This window comes from Colius striatus, chromosome 3 (assembly GCF_028858725.1).
Source record: "Colius striatus isolate bColStr4 chromosome 3, bColStr4.1.hap1, whole genome shotgun sequence".
Taxonomy (NCBI): domain Eukaryota; kingdom Metazoa; phylum Chordata; class Aves; order Coliiformes; family Coliidae; genus Colius; species Colius striatus.
The window spans coordinates 17,527,104-17,552,009 of NC_084761.1; the positions used below are offsets into that span (position 1 = coordinate 17,527,104).

Sequence of the window (24,906 nt, forward strand, 5' to 3'; positions counted from 1 at the left end):
TCCTCCCTAATCCTTTCCTTATTTCTAATGAGGGCCTGGCTGTGAAAGGTGCTGAGCACCTGGCACCATCACAGTAGGACTCGAACTGGCAATAAGACGGGTGTCATGAGCTAAGGAAGGCAAGAAGAGGATTGCTAGGTTTAAATATTTAATTATGTTCTTTGGGGTTAGAACACTGCCTGGAGTTTGGGAAGTCTGGATTCTCTTCCTATTTATGTCTGTACAACTAGCTACAAACACTTGATTCACCTTTAGTTCAGCTCCTCTACCCTCAAGAGGCGAGTTAGTTTCTCCCAGTGCCCAGAGGCCTGCTGTGGAGTTGCAAGCTGTACCTCTGGGGCTCAGCCATGCCCTTCAGCTTCCTCCATCACAGCATCAGGCAGCAGCGTGCCTGCAATTAGTGCTCTCGAGCCCGCTGATGCTTCTGCAAGTTCTTTGTGTATTAACATAGCTCTCAGGGCCTTTGCTGCAGCCTCTCCACACAGCACAAGCACTGCTCACGGTTCTACGAGCTGACACTGACCAACACCGGCATCCAGCGTGGAAGCTGCCCCAAAACTGTCATCAGGGACACCCAAAGGAACTAAACCAGCCCAAAGCCACACAGTGCTGATGGGGAAGAGGTGCCCAGCAGCACCCTCTCGCCTCCTGAGCTGCCAACTGCCATTTTGTGAGCACCTTCACAACGTGCAAACCCTCAGCTGGGACCGTCCACTACCTTTCGCAGGATGGCCCAGCCCCTGGGGAGGCCTGGCTGTGCTGGCGGTGTGCTTCCGCCCACCCCCGTCCATGGGGATTTGTGTAGCTGCAGATCGACTCATTAAAGAGCGAGGGATGCTCCCTGCCTGCCTGCTGGAGTGTGTGGGGCGTGGGGCGGGGAGGGGCGCAACTGCGGGGCCGCCCGGCGCCTCGCGCCCAGCGCGGCTGCTGGCGGCCTCCACCGGCCCTGGACTGGCTCCACCGGCCCTTGGCGGCCTCCACCGGCCCTCGACTGGCTCCACCGGCCCTTGGCGGGCTCCAGGCCCCGCGGTCATGTCGGAGGCCCCGGCGCTGGGGCGGGCGCGCTCGCCGGAGCCCGCGGCGGTGGAGCGGCAGAGCCTGCTGGCCGTGCGGCGGGAGCGCCTGGGCCGCGGCGCGCAGGTGAGGGAAGCTGGCGGGGCCAGGATGCCCGCCCGGGGAGGGGCCGGGCCGCGCCAGAGGGGCCTGTCCTCTCCTCTCCTTCCCGCAGTGCCGGTACCCGCTGCACAGGCTGCTGGTGGTGGCCCGGCTGGGCGAGGGGGCGGCGGCGGCAGCAGTGGCAGGTGGGTGCCGCGGCCGGGAGCGGAGAGGCAGCCCCACACACCCACTCACAAAGCCAGGGCAGAGAGGGGAAATGTGCACTGAGCATCATGCCTAACGTGATCATCGCCCATAGAACTACATGGAATACATTAAATATTGCAGCTTGACCGGCGGGAGAGTTGGGCAGAGAGGAACCTCATGAGGTTCAACAAGGGCAAGTGCAGAGTCCTGCACCTCGGTAGGAGCAACCCCATGCACCAGGACAGGCTGGGCATTGATTGACCTGCTGGAGAGCAGCTCTGCAGAGAGACCCAGGAGTTCTGGTGGGCAGCAAACTAACCCTGAGCCAGCAATGTGCCCTCGTGGCCAAGAAGGCCAATGGCATCCTGGGGAGCATCAAGAGTGTGGCCAGCAGGCTGAGGGAGGTTCTGCTCCCCCTCTACTCTGCCTTGGTGAGGCCTCATCTGGAGTCCTGTGTCCAGTTCTGGGCATCCCAGCTCAAGAGAGTCAGGGAACTTCTGGGGAGAATCCAGTAGAGGGGTGCCAAGATGCTGAGGGGACTGGAACATCTCTTATCAGGAAAGGCTGAGAGATCTGGGGCTGTTCAGCCTGAAGAAGAGAAGGCTGAGAGGAGACTTTATCAATGCTGATAAACATGTGAAGGGCAGGTGTCAAGAGGACGGAGACAGTCTTTTTTTCTGTAGTGTCCAATGACGGGACAAGGGTTAACAGACATAAGCTGGAACACAGTAAGTTCCACTTAAGCTCAAGGAAAAACTTATTTACTGTAAGGGTGAGGGGGCCCTGGCACAGGCTGCCCAGGGAGGGTGTGGAGTCTCCTTCTCTGGAGGTTTCCAGACTCCCTTGGACACATTCCTGTGCCCTCTGATAGAGGCAAAGCTGCTTTAACAGGGGGTTGGACGAGATGATCTCTAGAGGTCCCTTCCAACCACCACCTTTCTGGAACCCTGTGAAATACCACCTACAAAAGGTTCCAGCACTGCACATGCCCTGAGTACCATAGCAGGCAGTATGCAACAGGGATGCATACAGGCCTTGGGGGAGACCATGAAATAAGAAAATACTCTTTTATTAAATAATCTAAGGAAAATTGTTGCTTGGGAATCTTTCCTATCCAAATGAAACACACAACTATGAGAAACCCTGTGGGATAGGGAGACTTTAAGTCTGACATTGCTTTTACAACCAACTTTCCATGTGACTTTCTTTGTCTGATGAGACATATTCAGACCATTTTAGTTCTTTAAACACCTGTGTCAGCTAGTGTCAGTGTTGAGCAGAAGCAAGGATGCAACTGCACACACAAGACTCTTGAAGTGCTCTGCTTCTGGGTCATTCCAGTGATCCGTCCTACAAGCAACAACTAATGACATAATTAAAAAAATTACTAATGGGAATTTTAGACCTGGTGAAATATTGCACATTTTGGAGCAGTTTTAAAAACAAATGTGAATTGCACTGGTGCATATATCAAGAGAACCCCATGGCAGCAATGCTTTCATGTTTCTTCTGAACAATAAAAGCAGGATCTGTGACTTGCCTGTGGCAGCAGTGAGGCACAGAGTAGGCCCCCAGCACTGATGTGCTGGAACTATAGCTATCAACTGTTTGACAAATTGCCAGCTTTTCTTTTTGAACAAGGTTATCACAGAGGATTGTTTGAAAATGCAGTGGAAGATTACTCAAGAGAACAAGTCTCAGGTCTGCTCCTCCTCTATTCCAGCCATATTTTTCATGTAATAGAGGTAAGTTACAGAAATTCCTAGTGGGATCAAGTAACCCTGATTCATCATGGTACAAATCTGGCTTCCATTACTACAAATGTGTAACCACTTTGTCCCCCATACTGTAGGCTTACAGACCTGAACACTGCTGTGGTGGGGTCAGTATCTAATCTCTGGGTTTTATACCGCCCAGTGCTTCAGATAACATCCTCACGTTATTCTGGTAGAATCAGATGACATATTCTGTCAGATGTAATACAGACAACATGTGTTGTCCTCAGCCTGCAACTCAAAGGGAAAGCCCATGTAGGGCAGCTGATTAATTATTTTTATATTCCCAAATTAGTCTGCAATATGCAATTCTGTAAAAACTCTACCTTTTCCCCCACAGTCTTGCAGTAGCACAGTCCATCTCATCATCCAAGATTTAGCTTCTCTCCAAAATCAAGGTCATAGGTAAGTGTTTCATACTACCTTAGATGAAACAAAATTTTCACAGAAGTCATAAAATGGTTCCTTAAGGTTAAACTGAACATTAGCTGTGGTTACAGCAAGCTTTTGTTCTCCCACTGAATACCTGCTGACCACAGAGAGCTGACATTTTCCAGTTACCATGACCTGTCTTCTTAGGACGCAGCTCCTGCCCAGCCCTCTGCATTGGAGTCCATCCTCAAGACATTGAGACTTCAACCATCAGCATAGGTTTCAAACTTCACAGCTTTCAGAAAACAGGGGAATCAGCTGTACGGTTTCTGCACCTGCTTTGTAAATGTTTGTAGATGTATGCACTAGAAGTCCAGAAACGATCTGTAGAGTTTTACTCACCACCTCCCACCTGCCATTTGCCCTCTCCACTGAAGCAGGCACACAGTTCATCCAGTCACTGCCTGTAGCGTTACTCTAGAGCCCTGCATGGATTCACTGAAATCCAGGTTCAGGAAAATTGTATCATTCTCTTCATTGTGAATGGAATTCCTATCACAGCAAGCTACTGTTATGCTCCTGCATTTACTTATTAAATCCCTACTATTCTTTTACTCATTGCTTACACTCACATCTCACCAGTTCTGCTCGAGCCCCTCACACAGAACCCTGGAATACACTTAGAAGGGGTTTCTGCTGGCCAAGTCAGGAGGGGTACACCAAGCTGCATGTAAACAGTCCTCTAATATAGCTCTAGGAATGCAACTACTCACTGCTTCATATGTAAGAACTCCTTGATGTACTTTGGGATGGAATTCATTCTTTCCACACAGTGCTTTACTCCAGGAAATCAAAGTTATAGTGGTGGCACATAACATCCCCACCAGACTGTTTGCAGACTGGTACATGGCGGTAGCAACGTCTCCCAGGACACATCCACACACCTCGACGCAATCACAGTCTACAGCAGAAGTGGTGGCAGAGTGCCTTACCCTCCTACCCAAACTGGCAGCCTGCATTCAAAGTGTGGAGGTAAACTTCAAATAACTGGGCTGTAAGAAACTTACCTAGTTTACCCCTCCAAATCCCCCAAACTATGCAAGCAGACAGCTGCACAGGTCTCTCAAGCAGCATTTGCAGCATTTACATGCATGTACACTTCAACAGATTCTAGCAGCAGCATTAAAACACTACAAAACCTCATCACTTTATTCCAGGTTTCCTTCTAGACTTCTGTAGGGTTACTTTGTGCAGCCTTTTGATGAACTAATTGTACCAACATAACAAAGCCAGGTAAAAGCCAAGCAGGAAGGCAACGCCTTACATTGCCCCCTTACCCACAGCAGCATGCTGCAGGGGACAAGGTTGGGTTTGGGAAACCAAGGACTAAGCCAGCTGGGCTGCTTTAGGGAAGTTTCCTCAGTTTTAACTGTGTCATAGCCCTGTGCTTTTACTGTAACTGCACTGAAATATGCTGTGTACTGTCCAGCACGATGATGAGGATACCGATGAGAGTGTTCACACTCTTGCACCCGAACTGCTGATCCCGGCAGAGACAATTCAGCATTTGTGCAATGCTGAAGAATGTGCCAGTCCAGAAGACTTTGTGAGAATGTATTTATGTCCTTCGCAGCCTGCTCTGGATTCAGGTACACTGCATAAAGTTTGAGAGAGAAACATCAGATTTAGTCACAACTAGAACTTGTGCCCGATAACCCTGAATTTTGAGTCTCAGGAGTTGGTTACAGAAGAAGGCAGGACTACACCCACTAGCAGGGGTCACCTTCTCTCTAAGAGATATCTGAACATGAGACAATGGGGCAGCCCCTGGGATTTCAAACGGGGGTGTCAGGAAGAGGGCAGCTACAATATGTGCAAAGTGTCTTATGCAATGCAGTTTTATTTTGTAGTTAATCCTGAGGTCTAGTTTAATAACTTCAATGAAATGCAAGTAGAAGTAAATTAATTCAGCTGGTTATGTGAATGTTACCTCAATTGACTGGTTTCCTCTCATTTTCAGAAATAGTATGGCCTGTTCCCTCTCACTTCTCTGTGTGACAGGCGGCATCCAGTGTTCCTCTTTGCAGCTGGGCTCATTTGTGTTTAACATGAAGCTACACTTTCAAATAGATTTGTGTTCATCCCCTCTGTGCTCCCGTTACAGTCCTTCGGGAAGAACAGGCCAAGCAGCCAGGCAAAGCCCAAGGAATGACTGTGTAACCTTCAGTGCCAAGTGGAAGCAACGTTACTCTCAAACTTGAATAAAGATGCCTTAAGTTGACAAAAGACAATCTTTAATTCTATAAATGCTCACCCAACTGATGAATCCAAATAGCTGTTGCAAAGTTCTTTCAAAATCCAACCGTTTCAAATGAAAGCACAAAAAACACTTCCACAGTTTCATCCTGAAACAGTTGCAAGTCTCACAAACAAAAGCAGGCTTGGTTAATACAAATAACTATGAAATAAGTATTAAGTACTGATCATTAAGTAGCAATGAAATGATTAAAGATACAGTAAGTTTCCTTCTACAGTATGACAGTCCTTCAAGGCACTAGAATACATCCACAGTTTCGATAAGGTGACTGATAACCAGCAGTCACCACCAGCACTCTGGCATTTTTTGGTTCATGTCTTAAAAATAATCTGCAGCAAATCAGTGAGGGAATGTCTCTTGCAAGGCATCTCCTTGTAACGTCTAAGAACTAGAAATAACAGTCTAACCGTGACATTACAAAGATTACTTCCATAATACATGCACTTTAAATAACTAATGTCTTGCTTTTTATTCTTTTGGAATTCCAGCTAATACCATCTGTATTAGCAGCAATTCACACTTCCTATGCAGGTTTCTGCAGTAATTAATTCCTTCCATCCAAGATTTTGAAAACCATTGTTGAGACACAGATCATTAAACTTCTTCTGAATGGCTAAATCACTTCCTCTGCCATGCACACGTCACAACTCTACAACAGTTTCGCCATATCGTCAAAGAAGCTTTTCACTGTCAGGTCTGCTGGCTTTCCCTCCAGGAGAGGAACCTTTGACAAGTGTGAGACTCCGTTACAGAGCGGTGCTTTCCGTATCATTGTCAATATCAAGCACGAGGTGGTTGGGCAGTTCTTTGCTTGCTGTCTCTGTAAGAAGCTCTGAAGGAGGGGCTTGAAGTGGTTCTTGAATACTGGAATTGGAGTCTGCACAAAAAAAGGGAAGAGCAAGTTTAAGCAGTCTAGAGAAGGACATCCCATTTCTAACACATTTCTGGTGCACTTCCTTAGACAGAGAAGGGAAAGGAAAAATCAAAGAAGGCTTTTCAAACAGGGCTGGCACATCTGTGCATGTGCACACAGAAAGGCTAAGCCAAACTAAGAAGCTTATGGGTTGCTTCTCCTACAAAACTTTTTTCAGTCTCATATGTAATAAAAGAGAAACATCTTTTTCTGAAGAATGGAAGACAGCAAGCACAATTTAGTATCAGATTCCTCAATGCCTCTTGAGAGTACACTACTTCAGATTTTCACATCCGAACACAGTGGGCACTCAGCAAAAAAAAAATCTGTCACCTCAATCAGCCAGGTAACCTCCATCTATGATTTTTAAAAGCAACAGGGAAAATGTATGGTGTCAAAAGCAGGCACGGTCACAAAAAGAGGGTGAAATTACTTAAACCAAATGCAGATTTAAAGCCTTGTCCTGTGTATAACAGGGAATGTAATGTTCTTTGCCGCCTCTGAGGGGAAGAAAACTTTATTCAAGCCAAGGCATTGCATTTCGGTTGACTGAATGCTCTTGTATTCAGAAGACCAGAAAAATCCAGAACAGTTTAAAAAAACATAACTGAAAATATTAAGTCAGTATTTTTGAAAGCTAGTTTACAATATGCCACAACATCACTTGCTGCAATCCAGCAGATGTTCCAAATAGAAGGTAGTTTATATCACTTAAAGAATCCAAATAAATGCCTTGCTTTTCAAAATAGATGGCATAGACAGGCATCCTGTAAAGACTTTGACTCATATCTCAAGCTTTCAGTCTTAAATTTACTCCAGAAGTTACAAATGTTCAAGCTAAAAGTTTGAGCTAAATGACACAGAATCATAGAACATTCATAGAATGTTTTGGTTGGAAGATATCTTTAAGATCAACAAGTCCAACCACTGACCTCACACTGTCAAGCCCATCACTAATCCATGTCCCTCAGCACCTCATCCATGTGTCTTTTAAGTATCTCCAGGGATAAGGATCCCACCACCGCCCTGGGCAGCCTGTCCAGTGCTTAAAAATCCTCTTGGTGAAAAAGTTCTTTCTAACATCCAGTATTACATCTCACCTGGCACAATTTGAGGCTGTTGCCTTTTGTTCTGTTGCTCATTACTTGGGAGAAGAGACCAGCACCCACCTCATTACAACCTCCTGTCAGGTAGTTGTAGAGAGTGATCGTGTCTCCCCTCAGCCTCCTCCAGATTAAACACTTTCAGTTACCTCAGCTGCTCCCCATCAGACTTGTTCTCTAGACCCTTCCCCAGCTCTGGTGCTCATCTCTGGACATGCTTCAGCACCTGTCTTTTTTGTAGTGAGGGGCCCAAAACTGAACACAGCACTCAAGGTGCGGTCTCACCAGCACTGAGTACAGGGGGACAATCACTTGCCAGATCCAGCTGGCCACACTATTTCTAATACAAGCCAGGTACTGGAGGTGGAAGATAGTGAAGCCAGGGCATTGAAGAGGTGAAGGCAGAGACAGGACTGAAGTCCACATGCAGTCTCCCTTGTGGCTCTTGGGTCATTGCCAAAGTACAGCCAACCTGGTGCCATGTGCATCACCCTGTTTTCAGGGACACAATGCAGTTGCTGGAACTCCATCTTATTATGGCCTGACACTGATTAAGCAGTTACATGTTTGCATCCATATTGCTGCAACTTTCCCAAAAATGTGACTGTAGGATTAATGTTTTCTTGTGAGCCGAGTGATACATTTTCTCTACAGTTTTGTACCAGAGGCTTAGGAGTACTGCATCTTGTCAAGGTGGCATTTCTGTGGTAAATTAAGTCATCCAGAAGGCACAGAACACACTGTCAGTATGGTTATGATTCAAACACCATCATCACAGGGAATCTTTTGAATAGATTTTCCTCCCCGGCCCTCTTTCTCACTTTAAAAGTCAGTGCCCAAGTTGCTGTGTTATACCCAGCAAACACTGCATTGGGGCACCTACAAGATAATCATTGTTCAACAGACCTTTGATGGCAATGAAGAAATAATTACTGAGGCTACTTAAAAAACAAATCTTTTCACTTGGCCTCACATTCATGTGTTTAAAATAAGTCCCTGAATGATGAAACTAAGTTTCATAAGATTAGCAGCTCTCCTTTACCCCCACTATACTGTGTAACTGTTTCTGTAAGAGATGAAAATCTGAATACTTTTAAAGTCAGTTGATTAAAACTTCAGGGGTTTTTTTTTGTCATTTTTACTCTTACATTAAAAACTAAACTGCAACCATTTTGAGTTCCCAAATTCTTCTTTCATTTTTCTCTTAGTCAAACTGTCCCACCAAGCTTGGCCTGAGAAGAGACAAGCATAGCACTGAAGAGCAGAGGCACTGCACCCTCCTTGCTGTCTACCAGTACCTACTGCTCATTTTGAGCTTAAATTTACAGTATGGTTCAAGAGCTGTGCTTCAGCTGCAGACACAAAAGTCCTCTCTACCACGACTGCATACTGAAAGATGGCTCGGAAAAGGAGGTAACTTGAAAGTGTGAGGTGACACAGGACAGGGGTACTTGTGACAACGGCATAGCCACATCAAATACAAAATGAACCTCTATAAAAACACCTGAATTTCTAGATAGAATTTTCTGTAGGTGGAAAAGGTACAATGTGAAACTGGCCAGTCAAAACACAAACAACTTGACACATTCTAGTCTCCAATACTTTTAGTACGTTAATGTAAGAGCAAGCATCAAACAGCCATTCTTTGTGCATGCCACGCTAATGGTAATGCAAGCAAGCGGTGTTATTTGTGACAGGTTAGTAGTGGGCATTAGCACACACATGATTATGAATTAGCAACATTTTTGGCCAATCATATGCCTTTTCCTTACCATTGAACTTTCCAATACAGTTCCTACTGAATGCAGGTCAAACATCTAGATTGTTTAATAAAATTTTTTGATTAGAATATTCTTTTTCTAGGGCTTATTAATACCATAAATAGAATTTGAGGCATTAGTGAAGTCCAGTACATGGACAAAGGAACTGTATTATCCTTACAACAGTTCAGAATTCCTCTTCTGATATTATCAAGTCTGCTGGCTTCCATTATTCCTATCTATCTCCACTTGCTCCACTATTTAAGGTTAAAATTAAAACCATCTATTTCACATTGTGAATTAGGTAAGTCAGTCTGTAACAAGTGCTTATATGTGTATGTTAGAGCAGATACTCTTATGTAATATGCAGTGGTGTTAATTCAGAACAAATATTAATCCTTTCAAAAAAAGACTGATCTGAAAAAGGTGAATGACCCTGTATGGAGGGGTCTGCTGTAGGTAAGCCTGAGTACCACTTCAGCTGTTCCCCAAGGGCTTTTTGCAAAACATACTAAATTTTCTACGTTCCTTTAACAGTTTTGCTCGAGGATCTTTCCTCGTCAGCTTTCCTTTACTGGTTGTCCTGCATGGCAGCTTTCATACTGTTGGTTACTGTACACAATTTACACAGTCAATTTGCTGTGGTTTGCACTTAAGGAATGACATTAAGCTTTTCCAGTTTTAACACTGCTTCATTTCAACACTGCTGATTGCAATATTTTTTTTGTTTACCCAGGCTACAGGACAGTTTTGTACCTCTTATGCCAGTAACTGCTGAGGAGTCAGCACCACGTTGTATTCAGAGACTCTCCCCCATAGCAGATGCTTGCCTTGCGTAACTCGAACCTCCCCGCTAACAGAGCAGCCCCTGCATACCAGCTGGGTGTTATGTGGAAGACAAGCATTTCTTCAGTGACACTAGGGTAAAACAAACCCTGCTTGTCTGCTGCCATTAAAGCAATTCTATAACAACTAGAAAAATTCCAAGCTTAAAACAAATGTGGTCAACCTATGAAGCACAACTTCTAAATTAAGGTGAAGCCTTTCCCTAAAGTTTGGCTCATCAGCACAGTTCCCATTCCTATCTGTAAGTGCTGTAAAGATCCAGAGCTCAGCCCTACTTCCGAATTCAGTTTGGAAATAAATTGCCCTTATATTTTGAAGGTACTGACAAAAAGAACATAAGTACAATCAGGAAAAGCCTGATATTTTAAAAAGCAAAACTACTTTGTAGTTGCTTAAGCAGCTCATTTACTGCTAGTTTCTCAAACAAAAACTTCCAACTCGACTTCAGTCCAGTAACTGCTTTCACTGTCTTTCTGTAAACAGTAAAATCTTGAGATAATCCAGGATTGCAGCCTCCACTTTTTCAGCCTGTCATGCAGTTGTTACCTTAAAAAGGTGGCATCTCTAACCCATTACATATGAACAGTGGGATTATTAATGTGTCGTGGGGCAGCTGCAACTGAACAGCCCAGTTCTATTAGTGAGGCTGGAACTGACAAAACGCAAGTGCAAACATGCCAGAATGCTGCTGAGTGCTTTTCTGCAAAGGGGTTTAGTCACATGAACATGTATTTTGCCAAATAAATTCCAAGTAGCTAAAAATAACTAAAAGCCTAAACTGAAAGCTACATTAAAGTGCAACCATAGACCCCTGAATTGTATGAAAAAACATGAGCTCTGCTATTTGCCTGAACTGAAAAGAATCAGCCTCTTTTAAACTTGGTCACTGGCTTCAACACTTGACTTGTGGACTAGTAGCTCTGGTGACACTGTGAAGTGTTACTCACTTCATTATAGTTATTTTTACAGCTTGTTTTAAGGAATACCTTAATGTTCCCAGGACTGTTAAAATTAAGCAGCATAGGTCTTAAAATCTCTTACAAACAGAATGATATGTAGTAATGAGATAACACAGAGTCGACAGAGCACATATTCCAAAGCGCATATACAAAATAAAGCTACAAATAAAATATTGCTGTGCAGGAGCATTTTAGCTGATATTGCATGTTTCTGGTAAGTACAAACCTTATTCGCAGTACCCATCCCCACCTGTGAAGGCATCATGGGGTAAAGCTGTTAGGCAACAGAATTTATACTTGGCATTCCAATACATTAGTCTTATTCTAGAGAAGCTGCAGTCACTGGAAAGTTCTCACCATTATTAAATATAAGTAGATTTAAAAGCATTAGTCTCCCTCTTCCTTCAGAATTTCCTAAAATAAGCAGAGACTCAGCAGGAGAACATTTCAAGGTCTGCTAGTTTTGACTGTCCTCAGCAGTTACATACTTTTCCCCAAGATTTAAATTATCAGTCTAGTCACTACAAGCTTGATGAAGTTCCTGTGAGAAGATAGAAAGTTTCTCTTTACAAATATCTTGGAACAGAAAAAGAAGGCTGCGTTTAAAATATAAGACACACAGTTTAGTGCATGTGATTCTGGATGTTTGATTTAAAAGCCCACCAGAAGACTCTGTCCTCTGTCCTCAGAAGGTAAAACACTCATTGTGTTACTATCATGTCTACTAGAACTTGCATCAGTGAACACTGTTGCCATTTTCTTATCTTCTGATGTGCTGAAATGTACTATCCTTGCCTACATCTCCTCCCTCCTCCAGATATTTGCTTTTTGGCAACAGATGTGTAAGCATAATTGAGACTGCCATGATGCTGAGCCTGAAGAAAGCCCCAGAGAGTTGGTTGCTATAATAGCATTTTGCTTCCAGAGCAGCAAAACAAAAAAAACCCCTCACACAAAAACCTCAAAACAAACAAACAAAAATCAAGCAAGCTAACCTACATTTCCCCCCAAATTCTTCTGCCTCAGAGATGAAAGCCTTCACTAATTAAGTGCCTCAACTCCTTGGGCACAGGTGGGTGGGCCTTTGAATTGGAAAGGAGCAATTTTGTATTTTAACTGTTATTTGTCCTTTTCAGTTCCCCTCCCGCAAAATCCACTGACAGCTACAGGCATAACTCTTCATTTCCAATCCCTGAGAAGACAACCGAAGCTGAAAGAATCCACTCACCTGTTACTATTTTGGAAGCTGTTTGTGTGGGATTTGCAATAATACCATCTCCAGCCAGCTGAGAAGGAGGATGAGGCGGAGGGGGAACACTAGGTCTGTTTCTGGGCTTTGGTACTGGCCGGGGCCTCGGCAGCGTACCGCTCTGAGAGGGAGAGTGAGACTGGGAGGGTTCTTGAGCAAGTGGCTGTGGCTGTGACGATGGGGAACTAGTATGATGTTTTCCTAGAGGAGGGGTATCGGGTGGTGTTGGAGTCTGTGGAGGAGTGTAACAGGGCTGCTCTGGTCCATGCTCACTGCTGGGTGCAGCAAGAGGAGATGCTTGACTGTTAGATTTGGGCTGCAGTGGAGGAGTAGCCTGTGTTGGGGGCTGTGGTGGTGGATGGCTGGGAGCTTGTATTGGGGAAAGGCTGCTGGAATATCTCCGAGGTGCAGAAATCTGGCAAGTGGAGGTCTGGGCTGCTCCTTGGTTTGCCTGTTGAGCAGGAGGAGAAGAACTTCTAGCAGGTGGTTTTGGAGAGACAGAGGGTGGTTGAGCAGCTGGGGCAGAACTTTGGCTTCCTGGCTGCCCTGGTGGTGGGTTGGCTGGCTTGGGAGGAGCCGGTGCAGGCTTCTTAACAGCTATGAAGAGAAGAGGTGAGATGTCATGGTTGTGTGCTGTGAAAGCAAACTCCAAAAGGAAATTAGTAGCACAAAATAATACTTGGGGATGTTATCAAAAGAAAATTCTGTATTATCAAATAACAGCAATACCAATAGGAAGCTACAGAAACAAGTACCCAGGTTTACTGATCAATAGCCTTTGAGTGACTTTGTTAAACAGCACTAGTAACACTACTACCAGCATTCAGAAGAAAGTCCAAAAGTCAAATCACAGCTAGGCCTTAGTGAAATGCAAACCATTGCCTGTCACAGAGGAAGAGATACTGATTTTTTTAGTAAGCATTTATGCAGTACATAAAGAATTGGAACTTAGTACTTTGAAAGCTAACTGAAAAACACACCTCTCCTCATTGAATGGGGACTGGGACCTGCTGCATTCTGTGGCTGATTAACAGAAAGTTGATTGGTGTTACTTGTTGACTGGTTCTGCGCAGTGCCCACGTGCCCACCATTTCTCATGGGTGGAGGAGTAGCTGAAGATGTGCTGTCCTTAGACTTTGAGGTACTGAAAATCAAAAATCCTGAATTAGAAGATGATTATAAAGTGCCATGCTCAGATCAGCTGCCTACATTCAAGTTTACATTTCAAACTGTGCTAAACTTCTGATCCTCAAACACTTCAGAGACACTTCTGCACGAGCTGGCATTTACTCACAGATTGAACACTGCCACAGCTCTTCAAATAAGCAGCAAGTAGACTTTAGGTAAGCCTGTGCAAGAGATGCATTATCAAAATTCAATCAGGAATCCAAGTAGTTCTGCAGTGTCACAGTACTGGGTTGAATGCAATACTGTTACCTACAAGTCCAGTCTTCATGCTAATGCACCCTTATTGCATTTGCAGATCCTTTAAAAATAGTCTCCCAACATGAAAGTTGATATAAAATTACTTCTCCAGTTTCCTCTTTTAAATACACCTATCATCCTTACAGCTGTTAGCCTTTTCAAAATATTCTGCTGCAGCAGTTATCTAGTAGACCTAGCTGCCAAGGACTGAGTGATGCCAATCTGTGAAGCTCTGCCAGAAAAAAGCCCCCAAAGGATATGAACCAACTTGCTATGTATAGTATAAGGGCAAGGCAGATGTAGTCCTTACTGCTGAAGCCCCCAGAGCCTTTGGAAGGCCTCATGAGGGCCCAGGGACTGCAAGAGCCAGATGTGGAGACAGCAGAGGTTCTTCTCCCTTCATTGAAGAATGGCAAGGGTCTCCTCTCCACCCTACCTAGAATTAACTTTTTATCTTGCTGAAAGACCAGAACAACACCTTTGCAATTGACATCAGGATAACCCACCTGCTCCTGACCTTTGGCTATGAAGACAATAGAACTGGAAGGAAACACTGCACTAGAGTATGAATCATCTGAGTTGCCCCCTCTGGCTATGCACTTGCAGCCTTCCCTCCTATTTTTAGAGTCTCTTGCGGCATCTTCTTGCAAAAGGACTAACACCTTCCAGTCACTTTTACTGGCATATCACAATCCTAATTTCTCCAGACGCTGTTAATAAACTGCAAGTACTTGAACACAGCATCTGTGCAGATTTTAAATACTGCTTTTAGACACTACTCTCAAGGTTTTGTTCTACTTGCCCATGGCAGAAAAACATCTGTGGAGGAAGTTTAACTCTGTGGGGGACTTCTGACTGAGAAGTGGTTTTCATACGAATATCACCTGAGAACAGAAGCTATATGCAAAAGAGTCAATGCCGTGTCGAACTCCACGGTGGTGTCTCACCACAAGATGAGAGGCTGATGTCTGGAGAGCACTACAGGCCTTTACATGTGGTTTGTTACATCTCTCAGACCACAAAATGTTGAAAGCCAAGTGCTGCTTTCACCATACGTGAAAGGAAGAGTAAAGGCTACTGCCATTAGTCTTGGCAGTCCCTGTATGGTGATACTGGAGACACAATTGCACAGTTTCAACAGTAACTCAGTAACAAAAAAGCCTGCACACATGCCTGTCCTAAAGAAACTAGTATCAAAGTATGATAAACCAACTTCCAGTTTTCTAGCAAGTAAGCCTGGCTATCACTAACACTTGCTACAGACAAAGAGACAACATATGCAGATAACGTGTACGAGAAACAACAAACAAGACCAACGAGTTTCCAGTATTGCCAGTGGTAGGTTTTGTTCTTTCAGCAGCAAACTGACAAGTCATACTGTGTGGACACCTCTAGATTGTAACTTGGAACGGTGGCCACATTTAGTAGACATAGAGATGTCTTTAGTATTTTTCAGCATCATTTTTATCCCCAAGAAATCTCTTATGTTAGAAGATCAATAAGAACAATATGCATGGTAAGAGAACTCCTATGTAGTGCTTCTGTCCACATGTGGAAAGGCTTTACACAAGACAATATGTGCTCTAATTAGAAGAGGTGCCTTGTGAAGCAGACACGCTTGACATATCAGTTTGCTGCTGATGCAGACTTCTAAGCCACTGTTAGCAGAAGCCATGCCTCTTACCTGACATCCTCATTTCCTTGACTTTGTAACTGTTCTGCTGTGCCAGCAGACAGAGCAAAACCAGCACCCACTGGGCTTGTTTCAGCCACAGAAGCTTGTGAGTGCTGCTCCGCTCCAGACTGAGCCAGCACGCCAGCCTCCGTGGGTGGAAGGGGTGGCTGGAAAGCTGGGGATGTGTGCTTTCTATTTATAGTGCCACATCTCCGAGGATTCGCTTGGAAGTCCATAACCTTGACACCAAAGCTACAGAAAGAAGAAAGAGTAAACACACCACGCCAGCCAACACCAGGTAACTAAAGCAACAGGACAACTGCATGTTATAACCCACAAGGACACACGCAACCCGTGTTGCTTGGCATGCAAAGCAGCAACAAGGAAAGCTTCAACCGCCCACATATGACACTGTTAACGTTAAGACATGCAGCACTATTTGGCTTATCCACACAGAGGGGTAAGGCAAACATAGGCGGGACAAACTAATCCATTACATTTGAAGACAGACACTGATGACAATGAGATCAAGTCACTCAGTAATTTTACATGTAAATACATACATTTCCTCACATACCAGAGTATCTCCTCACTGGCATATCTTTTGTCACATTAGTTTTGTTTCTGTTACACACTAAGTTGCAGTACAGATTTCAAGACAGACATAAAAAGCCACTGGATACACACTACCAATTTGTATCTAAAGGGGAACTATGGATAAAGAGACTCAAATTCTAACAGATGTTAGAATGTATAGAGCACATCTGTTCTAGAATTTCATTTTATTCTTGTTGTGTTAAAGACAGTGACTCCTGAATTCATTTTCTTCTTCCTCTGCCACTGCAGACAAATTTGCATGTGGCTAGTCATAGTTAACATTCAGGTAACAATTTGACATTTGCATAAACAGCTAAAAACAAAACAGCACATCACTTAAATACTCATGATATGGGTGATAATAAATGAACGTTACACTACAGGTTATATGAGAAAACAGCACATTTTATTTGTATTTTTTAGCATTCTACTGTTCGTTGTGGTATACTACACCATCATCAACTCAGAAGTCTTACCATGAAGTCACCAGGTAACACCACCTCAGCTTATGGGCTTTGAAAAAGAAGCCATGGAATACCAGAAGTTAGACACTGATAGATGCTACTGTGTACACTTCTGTTTCAGTGGATTTTAGACCCCCCCAAATCTGTAATAGGAAAGTGATAACTGGAAGCAGTAATTATCTGCTTGGTTTTTACCATGCATAGACTAGAACTGGAAGCAAAATACCAGAACATTACCTTTGAACCTTCCTCAGGCTGCAACAACATGGGAGGGGAAATAAATCACTACTGTTACCTATGGTATTTCCACAAAATTTTACTCCTGAGATCGATAAAAGTGTGTCTCATTGCATCTTCCTTAGTAGTGGGCTAATAGAGGGAAGCTAATCCACGAGTGAAGCATACCTTTCCTTCTTCAATAAATCCCCTTCCATTACAGTCATACTAACAGGTCTCTTCCGTTCCAGTGTCCCAGACTCATAGTCGTTCCCAGTGTGTGACAAGTGATTTGAATTAACAGCAGGAATCGCAACAAACGCTCCAGACACATTGAAATCTTGTTCTGAAACAGTCAGACAGAATGCATCCTAAGACACAGATATACAAAATGGTGCCTCACTGCAAAATGCTACTGGAGTGTCACCTGCATAGAGTTATCACAAATACGGAATTCTTTTAACTATGGCAAGAATTTACCTCCAGGGAAGAACCAGTCTGCATGCTGAATAATTGGCTCAATAACTGCTACCACATGGACTGAAGTTGCTGCTGCCATTTCAGCAAGGGACCTACAGAAGAAATTTGCAGAACACTTTATTACAGACTCTTATCAAAGTATGAAAATGAAAAAAAAAATTACCTGAATGCTAAATTATGCTAAGCATGATGTATCAAAGCTCCTAAGTGCCACATAAAGAGCAGTTTCACCCTTTGATGAAATTTAGACTATTCAGTAACCTTCACAGCATGTGAAAACACACCTAAAAAGATCTGGAGGCACAGGTCAGAACAACTCAAACCTTTTACAGGCTATAAATAGTCTACAAGATTTAAAACAACCTGACAAGTAATTCTACAGTTTCATGGAAATTCTGCTTTGTAGCTTTCCTAAAACAACTTACCCTTCATTCCTTGCCCACAACAAGTTGGGGCCCAAGACTATCGCGACATTGCTGGGTGTCATTTTGTTAACATCGCTGTTCTGTGCAAGCTTTGCTAAAAATTTGATTAAATATCTACAAAAAGGAAAGAAATAATTAAACAGCAGGAACTAACAGCATTTCTTGTTGAAACCAGCTAAGTAAAAATTCAAGAACTTGCAAAGACATCTCTCAACAAAACAGAAATAAGATGAACAGTCTTCTTGCTTGGTTGCTGGCTACTAAATTTCTAGTCATGAATCATAAAAATTGAACTGGATAGAAAAGAAAGTATCTCCCATCTCAACAAAATGGAACTACAGAGCTGTTACATTTTCAGAAAAAAACCCTGTTTAGATTGACAATGCCTCATCAACAGCTATTTCCACATCCTGTAATGAAACTTCTGCACTTCTAGGAATAACCAGGATTGGTTTTGTTCTGACTTATTTCCAAAAGGCAAAATCAAAAGGAAAAATAACACGTGTAAGACACTTCCAGGTGACTTCTAAGACTGGACAACAGAACGACGAGCACAGCTAGTGAAAAGTCAGGCACTGTTGCCAACAGCATGACTTTTAGGTAGAAGGGTTCTATGCCTCACTATTTCATTACAGTCAATAGTGCGTTAACTTGACTGAAAAAAGTCTACCACCATCAATGCACTCCAACTACTTGATAAAACAGAACATCCCTTTATAAACCCAACTAAATTTGGCCAAGGAAAAATCCAAAGATTAGAGTTTTAGCTAGCCGGCTTCGCAATGTAGTACTAGATCATCAAACCTGCTGTGCTAGGAGTCGGTAGATGTTCATATGTACCTGAAATTAGCGTGATAATGCTTAGGTAATCTGTTACAAATTCTCCATAACTCTTGTAGCTTCTTATCCTGGTCCTGAATACTGAAAAGAAAAAAAAAAATCTGTTATGTTGTACTTTGAGACGAACATTGTTGTTTGAGCAAAGAGGTGACTGTATAACCTTCCATTTGTGCCAAATAAATGTATTGATTTACATTCAGTAACATGCTAGTCAAATTCTTGAATTCTCTATCTGCAACAAAATAAAACTGCTTCAGCATCAATATTATGCAGACAAGAGTCTGAAACTGCCCTTGTGTTTAAACATAAAACATGTATTTCACCACATTTTCATGCAATAGGTCTTAAGCTAAACCACAACACTTCAAATAATTTGTTAGACAAAATATTTACCTGACAGGGCAGAAATGACAAAGTAAACTCTGTGAGCTTGGTTTCTTTTGAATTCATATGTGGAGAACCAAATTGATAATATGTAGAATGTTTTCCCATGTAACTATTTTTGTTATGCTTACTTTGCAGCTTGTGTCCATTCTTCATATAGACTGTAGGTCATTAAAGGTTCTGGCAACTCTCGTAAATAGGATTTCAAGGCACCTGCAATGCAAAGCAGAAACAGGCTAGCTTCTTAGCCAGTGCTTTCAGTCTTCATTTAAAATTCTAAAATTTCACCTGTGCAATAGGACCCAAGTTCCACCAAAACACTGGAAAGACTTGATACTTCCACAATATCTTTTCTCAACACTTAACACAAAACATCTTACGGCAATTACTATAACTTGAGAGATACATGTACTATAGAGCTATGAATCATCTCTTCAGAACAAAGATGTTATTAAAGGTCTATATATGTCTCTAATCTCCTTTGGTCAAATTACATTGAATGCTCTTGTCATGAGAGGAAAGAGGATATCTGGATTACTACGATCAGCTAAATTTTAAACACTACTCTCTCATGCAGACCTGAATACATCAGTGTGATGCAGATGCGTATCCTAATCTGTGTTAAAACTGTGCAGTGAACTTTCTCTTAATTTTCATTCCTAGTTCCTCTGCAGAGATCAACACTTTACACCACAGCAAGTCAGCAATTCAGTGAGCAGCATAAACTTGCATTTTACCCATTTATACCTGGTTCTGATTCAGGACATTCACAGTACCTGCAACAGCATGGGGATCAGAGTAAAATTCGTCAAGCTGGGAAGTGGAACAGTCCAAGGCAGCTTTCAGCTTTTTTAATTTGGAGGCTCCAGCAGCAATTCTGAATAAGCCCTGCATAATAAAAATCAAATGTATTTGACTGGTAACAGCATGTGAGTACAAGCATGAAACAGTAGATGTTTTATGCCCTTTGCTGTCAGAAGAGTTTCAAGTTTGGTGTCTCCACCTTACATTACCATGACTCTTAACATGTTACTGTCGTCTGACAATGCTTTAGTCCCCTCTCACCCTTGACCCATTCCTAATTTTTCATTCTAGGCACATTCATCTCAAACATACTTCAAACAGCTCTGAAGGTCATAGTGTTGCAAAAGATTTACCATCTACACTAATGAACAGAAGTACTTAATTAACTTATTTAAAGCTGTAGACACCAGCACATGAGTTTGAGCTTTCTTCCTGTCCTTCATTACCTACCTCCTCTCTCATTCCCGTTTCCAAAAGCATCATTACACATGCTTCAATGGGGACTGCAATTTCACGACCACTGCGCTTGAGATGCTCTTCTAATGGAGTTCCAAAAGCTGGTTTTTCAGTCCATTTGTCTAGTTGGAGAGTATCAAAACACTGAGCAAAATACCTTAATATACACTTGAACTATGTCCCAGACAAGAAAAGAAGAAAGTCTCCAATTACAGCAAAGGCATTTTCAGAATACAGTAGGAGTTTTACAGCCCTTGATTGGTAAAGTTCCTTCCTTATATCATGAGCAAAGAGAAAATAAGTCTGCTGTTGTTCAAGGCAAAAAATACTTCTGCATCTTTTCGGATGGCATATCACATGCTAACCCTTTCAGTCACTGGAAGTGCAAGTCCCACTAGGCCTCAACACAAATGCCACCACATGGCTGTAAATTACCTTCGTTCTGATTTGCCAAGACACCAAAAGGCTTAGGTTTGCAAGAATGTGAAATTTTTTGTCCAGATTGAATGACCTGGGCTGAACTTAGTTTTAACTGTATTTAAAGTGCATAAAACCTGAGCTGTTAACACAAAGTTTATTGCTGACTTAAGGAATCAGCAACTTAAAAAACAGATGTCAAGAGTCCCAGCGTCTTACATTAGAATTACCACATTAACAGGCCTTAGTGAACATCAGCTAGTCAACATTAACAGTTCACTGACACCTGCACAAATTCTCAATTCAATTTCTCAGTTATTGCTTAACTCATAGCCAAAATTGGCACGTTTCTCCAAATTAAAATGATTTCCTTGTTTCCTACAATTTATTTTTTCACTCATTCCTGCTGTCTTGATTGCAAAAATGCAGATGTAAAAGGTCATTGTTAGTGCAGATGCATTGTTTCCTTTTATGTGGAAAAAGGCTCAAGAAAGATGAAGACTTTGAAAGAGTCCTCTGAAGTTACAATGTGCTGCTGCAGAGGATTTATCTTTTCTATCTATAAAACCACATCAACTGTATCTCTCGTAAAGCTCTAGTTCCCCTCATTAACACACCAGAGAAACAATTTTCCCTAGCTTTGCAAGTTACAATAAACAATAGGAGAAAAAAATCCTAGTAATTGTTCAAAGTCACAGTAATGTCTATGACATCTAGAAACACAAGTCATGCACCACACTTTTATCTCAGATGCTGAACCACTTTAACACCATGCCTCCTAGCCCATCTTCCAGGAAGGATACTATTCTGAAGCCTCTCACATAAAAAGTTTGTACGAAGCACCACCACCAACAACAAAACTTCAAGCTGTCATATATGCAAACAGAGAATCTTCCACAGAGCCATAACTCAGTCCTGATGGTGGTAAGCATTACTTGTTTGCATTACCTCATTTCCCATCAGATTGACAAGAGCACAGTTATTCTATACCATCTTTCAGCAAGATGCCTGTATTTATTTATACATTTAAATGGTTCCTTTCACAACTCATTTATGGTCCACAAGTGAATACTTGAGCCCTGTTCATCTTAAAACACATTTTTCTCAGACTTTGTTCAGCCTACTTCTTGTTCAAAGCAATTAGTAAATTAAGAGAGAGTAGAGCCAGTATTTATGACAGCAATTTGAACAACACAGCGCACCTTCATACTGAACCATTAACCATACACCTTAACTCCCATGGTCAATGGAAAGATTAGTAACATGGGGAAGAAATGAAGCTGTATTACTTAAGTGTTGATATTCAAGACAATAACATGAACACTCCATTTGCCAGCTGTAGTACAGAAAAATAACTGCATAAAAGAAGGAAAAAATTCAAGCTCCTTAGAATAAGGGGAATTTTTCCGATAAGCACCTACTAATAATTCAAGAAGCAAGAATCCTAACAAGTTCCTAAATCACAATGAAACTTCCATTGTCCTAAAAAGCCAGGTATGAATTACCAAAAGTCACATGATATCAAGGAAGAAGTGCAAGCAAATAGAAAAATCCTTTGTTTAGTCTCCTGAGTATCAGATCCTTAATATTTTATTAGTGTGTTAAAATATGGCTGGAGAACTCCAGAGAACACAAAGATGGAATTATGCTTGGGAATGTAAAATTGTTAAGTAGATCAAAATGGCCTTATTTAAGAAGTCTGCATGCAAGAGAATCAAGATAAAGGAGGAGAATATTGTGCATAGATGGCACAGGCAAGGAGAAGCATCAGCCAGAGCACAGGTTACTTTACCTTGATGGGCTTGAATTTCGGGAAGGACCTTTTCTATGACTGCTAATGCTTTTCTATGGTAATCTGCTTGTGCTTCTAATAACTGAGAACAGAAGCCACATTTTAAAAACAAAAAGAGCATTAGCTTCTGATGAGCACATAATAAAAGACTAGAAGGTTTAGCACACAACATGTAATCTTTTGAGAATTGAGTGTCTATGCACGTATGTGCTGCAAATGAAGTCATACTGAAAAAAATACTCACCATAACAAAACATCTAGCATAGTCTCCTTCTTTGGACACAAAGTTATACATGTCTGCTGCTAGTTGATCCTTTGAAAAAGAAAAGAATGCAAAAGAGTACATCAGGTTTACTGAGGTGCTTCAGCTTACACAGAAATACAGAAGTACATATGTTTATCTTGTCTGCAGTAACTTTGAACTGTCAATTCAGGCAGTACAGGAAGCCAATAATTCACCTAGTCTGCTACATGTATTCTTCCATGCAAAATTAGTTCAAACTGCCTAACTTTAGTTTTTTATACAGCAAAGCAGTTGCCCACTTAAATCAAGAACTGGACTGTATGGCAATATGTTATTTACAGCCCATTCTAGAATACAAAGTACTACTAAAAGGTTTTTGGTGCTCAGCTCAACTGTGAGATTTAACAATTAGGAAGTGAAACTGAATGCAAACTGCTCAGAGCTGTAATAGTCAGAATGCTACTTTTCTGTCAGGAGTCTGAATTTCATCCAGGTAGCTCACACTGAGTGGCTACTCATGGCTCAAAGTACGTAGCCACTAAACACTTCAGTGAAGGCTAAGACCCAGTTCCTTCTTATAATCATCTCACATTGACACAAAGTTATGTAAAATATCCAATACCACATGCAAGGCTTCCAGAAGCAATCATATTCTGACTGCTATTGTTAATGAGAAGTTTGTAAAGGATAGGAACACATCTTGTCATACCTTGCATTGTTCTACTTTATTTCCAGCTTCATCCATCTCTTCCTTCAGAGATTCTATTTTTGAAGGATGTACTTGAAAATTTGTTCCTGAAGTCTTGTGGGCTTGATTATACCTGTGGAAGAAAAGCTTCAGGCATTTGGTGAAAGCTAACATAAAACAAAAATCTGCATTTATGGTTCCCTTGAAATTGGTTTCTTTTGATAGGAAACAAGCCAAACAGATTCAGAGGTTTTCCAACAGAATTACAGAAGGTGTTCAAAATACACCATTTATGACATGCTGACATAATTCACAAACAGCTAAACAATTATAAAAACCCACAAGAAATCCTGCATTCCCCACTCTGTAAACATAGGTACACAACATGTTAGAACTATCAGTCCCAGAAAATGCTACAGAAATTATCACCAAAATTTAAGACTGTTTAAAGAGACTTAAGGGTAGGCTGAAGAATCCAGGCCCCTAGCAGTGACACAGCTCAATATAACACTGTAGCAGCACTTGTCATGGTTACAAAGTTAGATTCCTATTCCTTATTTAAATTCACAACGTAAGTAAACTGGAAAGATGATGAGTTTTCATCAGTTTTCCAATTATATACAAGCATGTAAGAACTCCAAAATCTTGATTCTGTTTGGACCTGGTAGTCATGAGTCCTTTTTTGGATAACTGACATTTAAGTTTGTCTTTTTTGGGCAAAGTATTAACATGCCTACAGTAGCATTTCAGGAGCAAGTACCAGCATCGGATCAGATGCCATGAGATGCCAACAAGAAGTCAACATGAGTAGAACAGAATCTAGTAATTAAAACTGTTTCTTACCTTCCTCTTGCAGAATCCCAGTCCAACACCAGCTTTGCAAGCTGTTTCCTTTGCTTCTGAATGTTTGGGATCTCTGTCTAAAATGAGAATCCATAGCTTACACTTTTTGAAATTGTCTGTTGTAATTAAAAACATTTTGTAGACTTCAGATCAACTTTCCAACACTAAACAGTTTTATTATTAGCAATGAGATAAACCCTTTTTGCTGACTTTCACATAAATCCAGACCTACTTCTTCAGTCAGGCCAAAGTGACTTACCTCTGTTAGTAGACATAGTGGATCTAAAACTTCTCTTTCAATCTGTACTTCATGCTGAGAGAGCTCCATTGCCAGTTTATTCTCCGCATCACCACACGTATCTAGCATTTTCCTTGAAGAATTATAGCAAGTTTTAAAGTCAGTTACTACTGACTAAAGAAGAAAGATTTAAACCAAAACAGTGGTGGTTCTCTGTCATCTGCTATCGTTTTGGAAAGCTATGTATTAGACAAAGCATGGAATTAATAGCATAAGCCAAAGAGGTTCCATGTCATCATGGGCAGATTTGGGATAGTGAAGG

The 24,906-nt window shown here is 42.0% G+C and overlaps 2 protein-coding genes across 5 annotated transcripts in view; one reads left to right on the forward strand and one right to left on the reverse strand.

The window, feature by feature from the left end:
* The first annotated feature begins 1,032 nt into the window (after positions 1-1,032).
* Positions 1,033-5,507, forward strand: TEX47 (testis expressed 47). Its single transcript, XM_061992134.1, is given in 8 exon segments — positions 1,033-1,140; positions 1,229-1,301; positions 2,780-2,836; positions 2,839-3,047; positions 3,418-3,491; positions 4,265-4,481; positions 4,939-5,098; positions 5,470-5,507. Coding segments are annotated over 8 exon segments (936 nt in total).
* Positions 5,508-5,721: 214 nt separating this feature from the next.
* The window catches only part of ARHGAP17 (Rho GTPase activating protein 17), a 48,657-nt gene continuing 29,472 nt past the window's right edge, over positions 5,722-24,906 (reverse strand). The window contains exons 5-21 of one of the 4 annotated variants that reach the window (XM_061992275.1): positions 24,606-24,717; positions 24,347-24,423; positions 23,525-23,636; positions 22,816-22,884; positions 22,572-22,653; positions 20,357-20,484; positions 19,879-19,990; positions 19,234-19,315; positions 18,719-18,799; positions 17,879-17,992; positions 17,454-17,545; positions 17,163-17,319; positions 15,706-15,948; positions 13,577-13,740; positions 12,576-13,193; positions 11,574-11,597; positions 6,554-6,643 (exon numbers count right to left, since the gene is read on the reverse strand). In XM_061992275.1, the coding sequence (XP_061848259.1) occupies positions 11,575-11,597; positions 12,576-13,193; positions 13,577-13,740; positions 15,706-15,948; positions 17,163-17,319; positions 17,454-17,545; positions 17,879-17,992; positions 18,719-18,799; positions 19,234-19,315; positions 19,879-19,990; positions 20,357-20,484; positions 22,572-22,653; positions 22,816-22,884; positions 23,525-23,636; positions 24,347-24,423; positions 24,606-24,717 (2,266 nt within the window). In that variant the 3' untranslated portion in view covers positions 6,554-6,643; position 11,574. Of the gene's footprint in view, positions 6,644-9,554; positions 9,600-11,573; positions 11,598-12,575; positions 13,194-13,576; positions 13,741-15,705; positions 15,949-17,162; positions 17,320-17,453; positions 17,546-17,878; positions 17,993-18,718; positions 18,800-19,233; positions 19,316-19,878; positions 19,991-20,356; positions 20,485-22,571; positions 22,654-22,815; positions 22,885-23,524; positions 23,637-24,346; positions 24,424-24,605; positions 24,718-24,906 lie in introns of all 4 variants that reach the window. The other 3 variants (XM_061992276.1, XM_061992274.1, XM_061992278.1) reach the window with 3 other exon arrangements.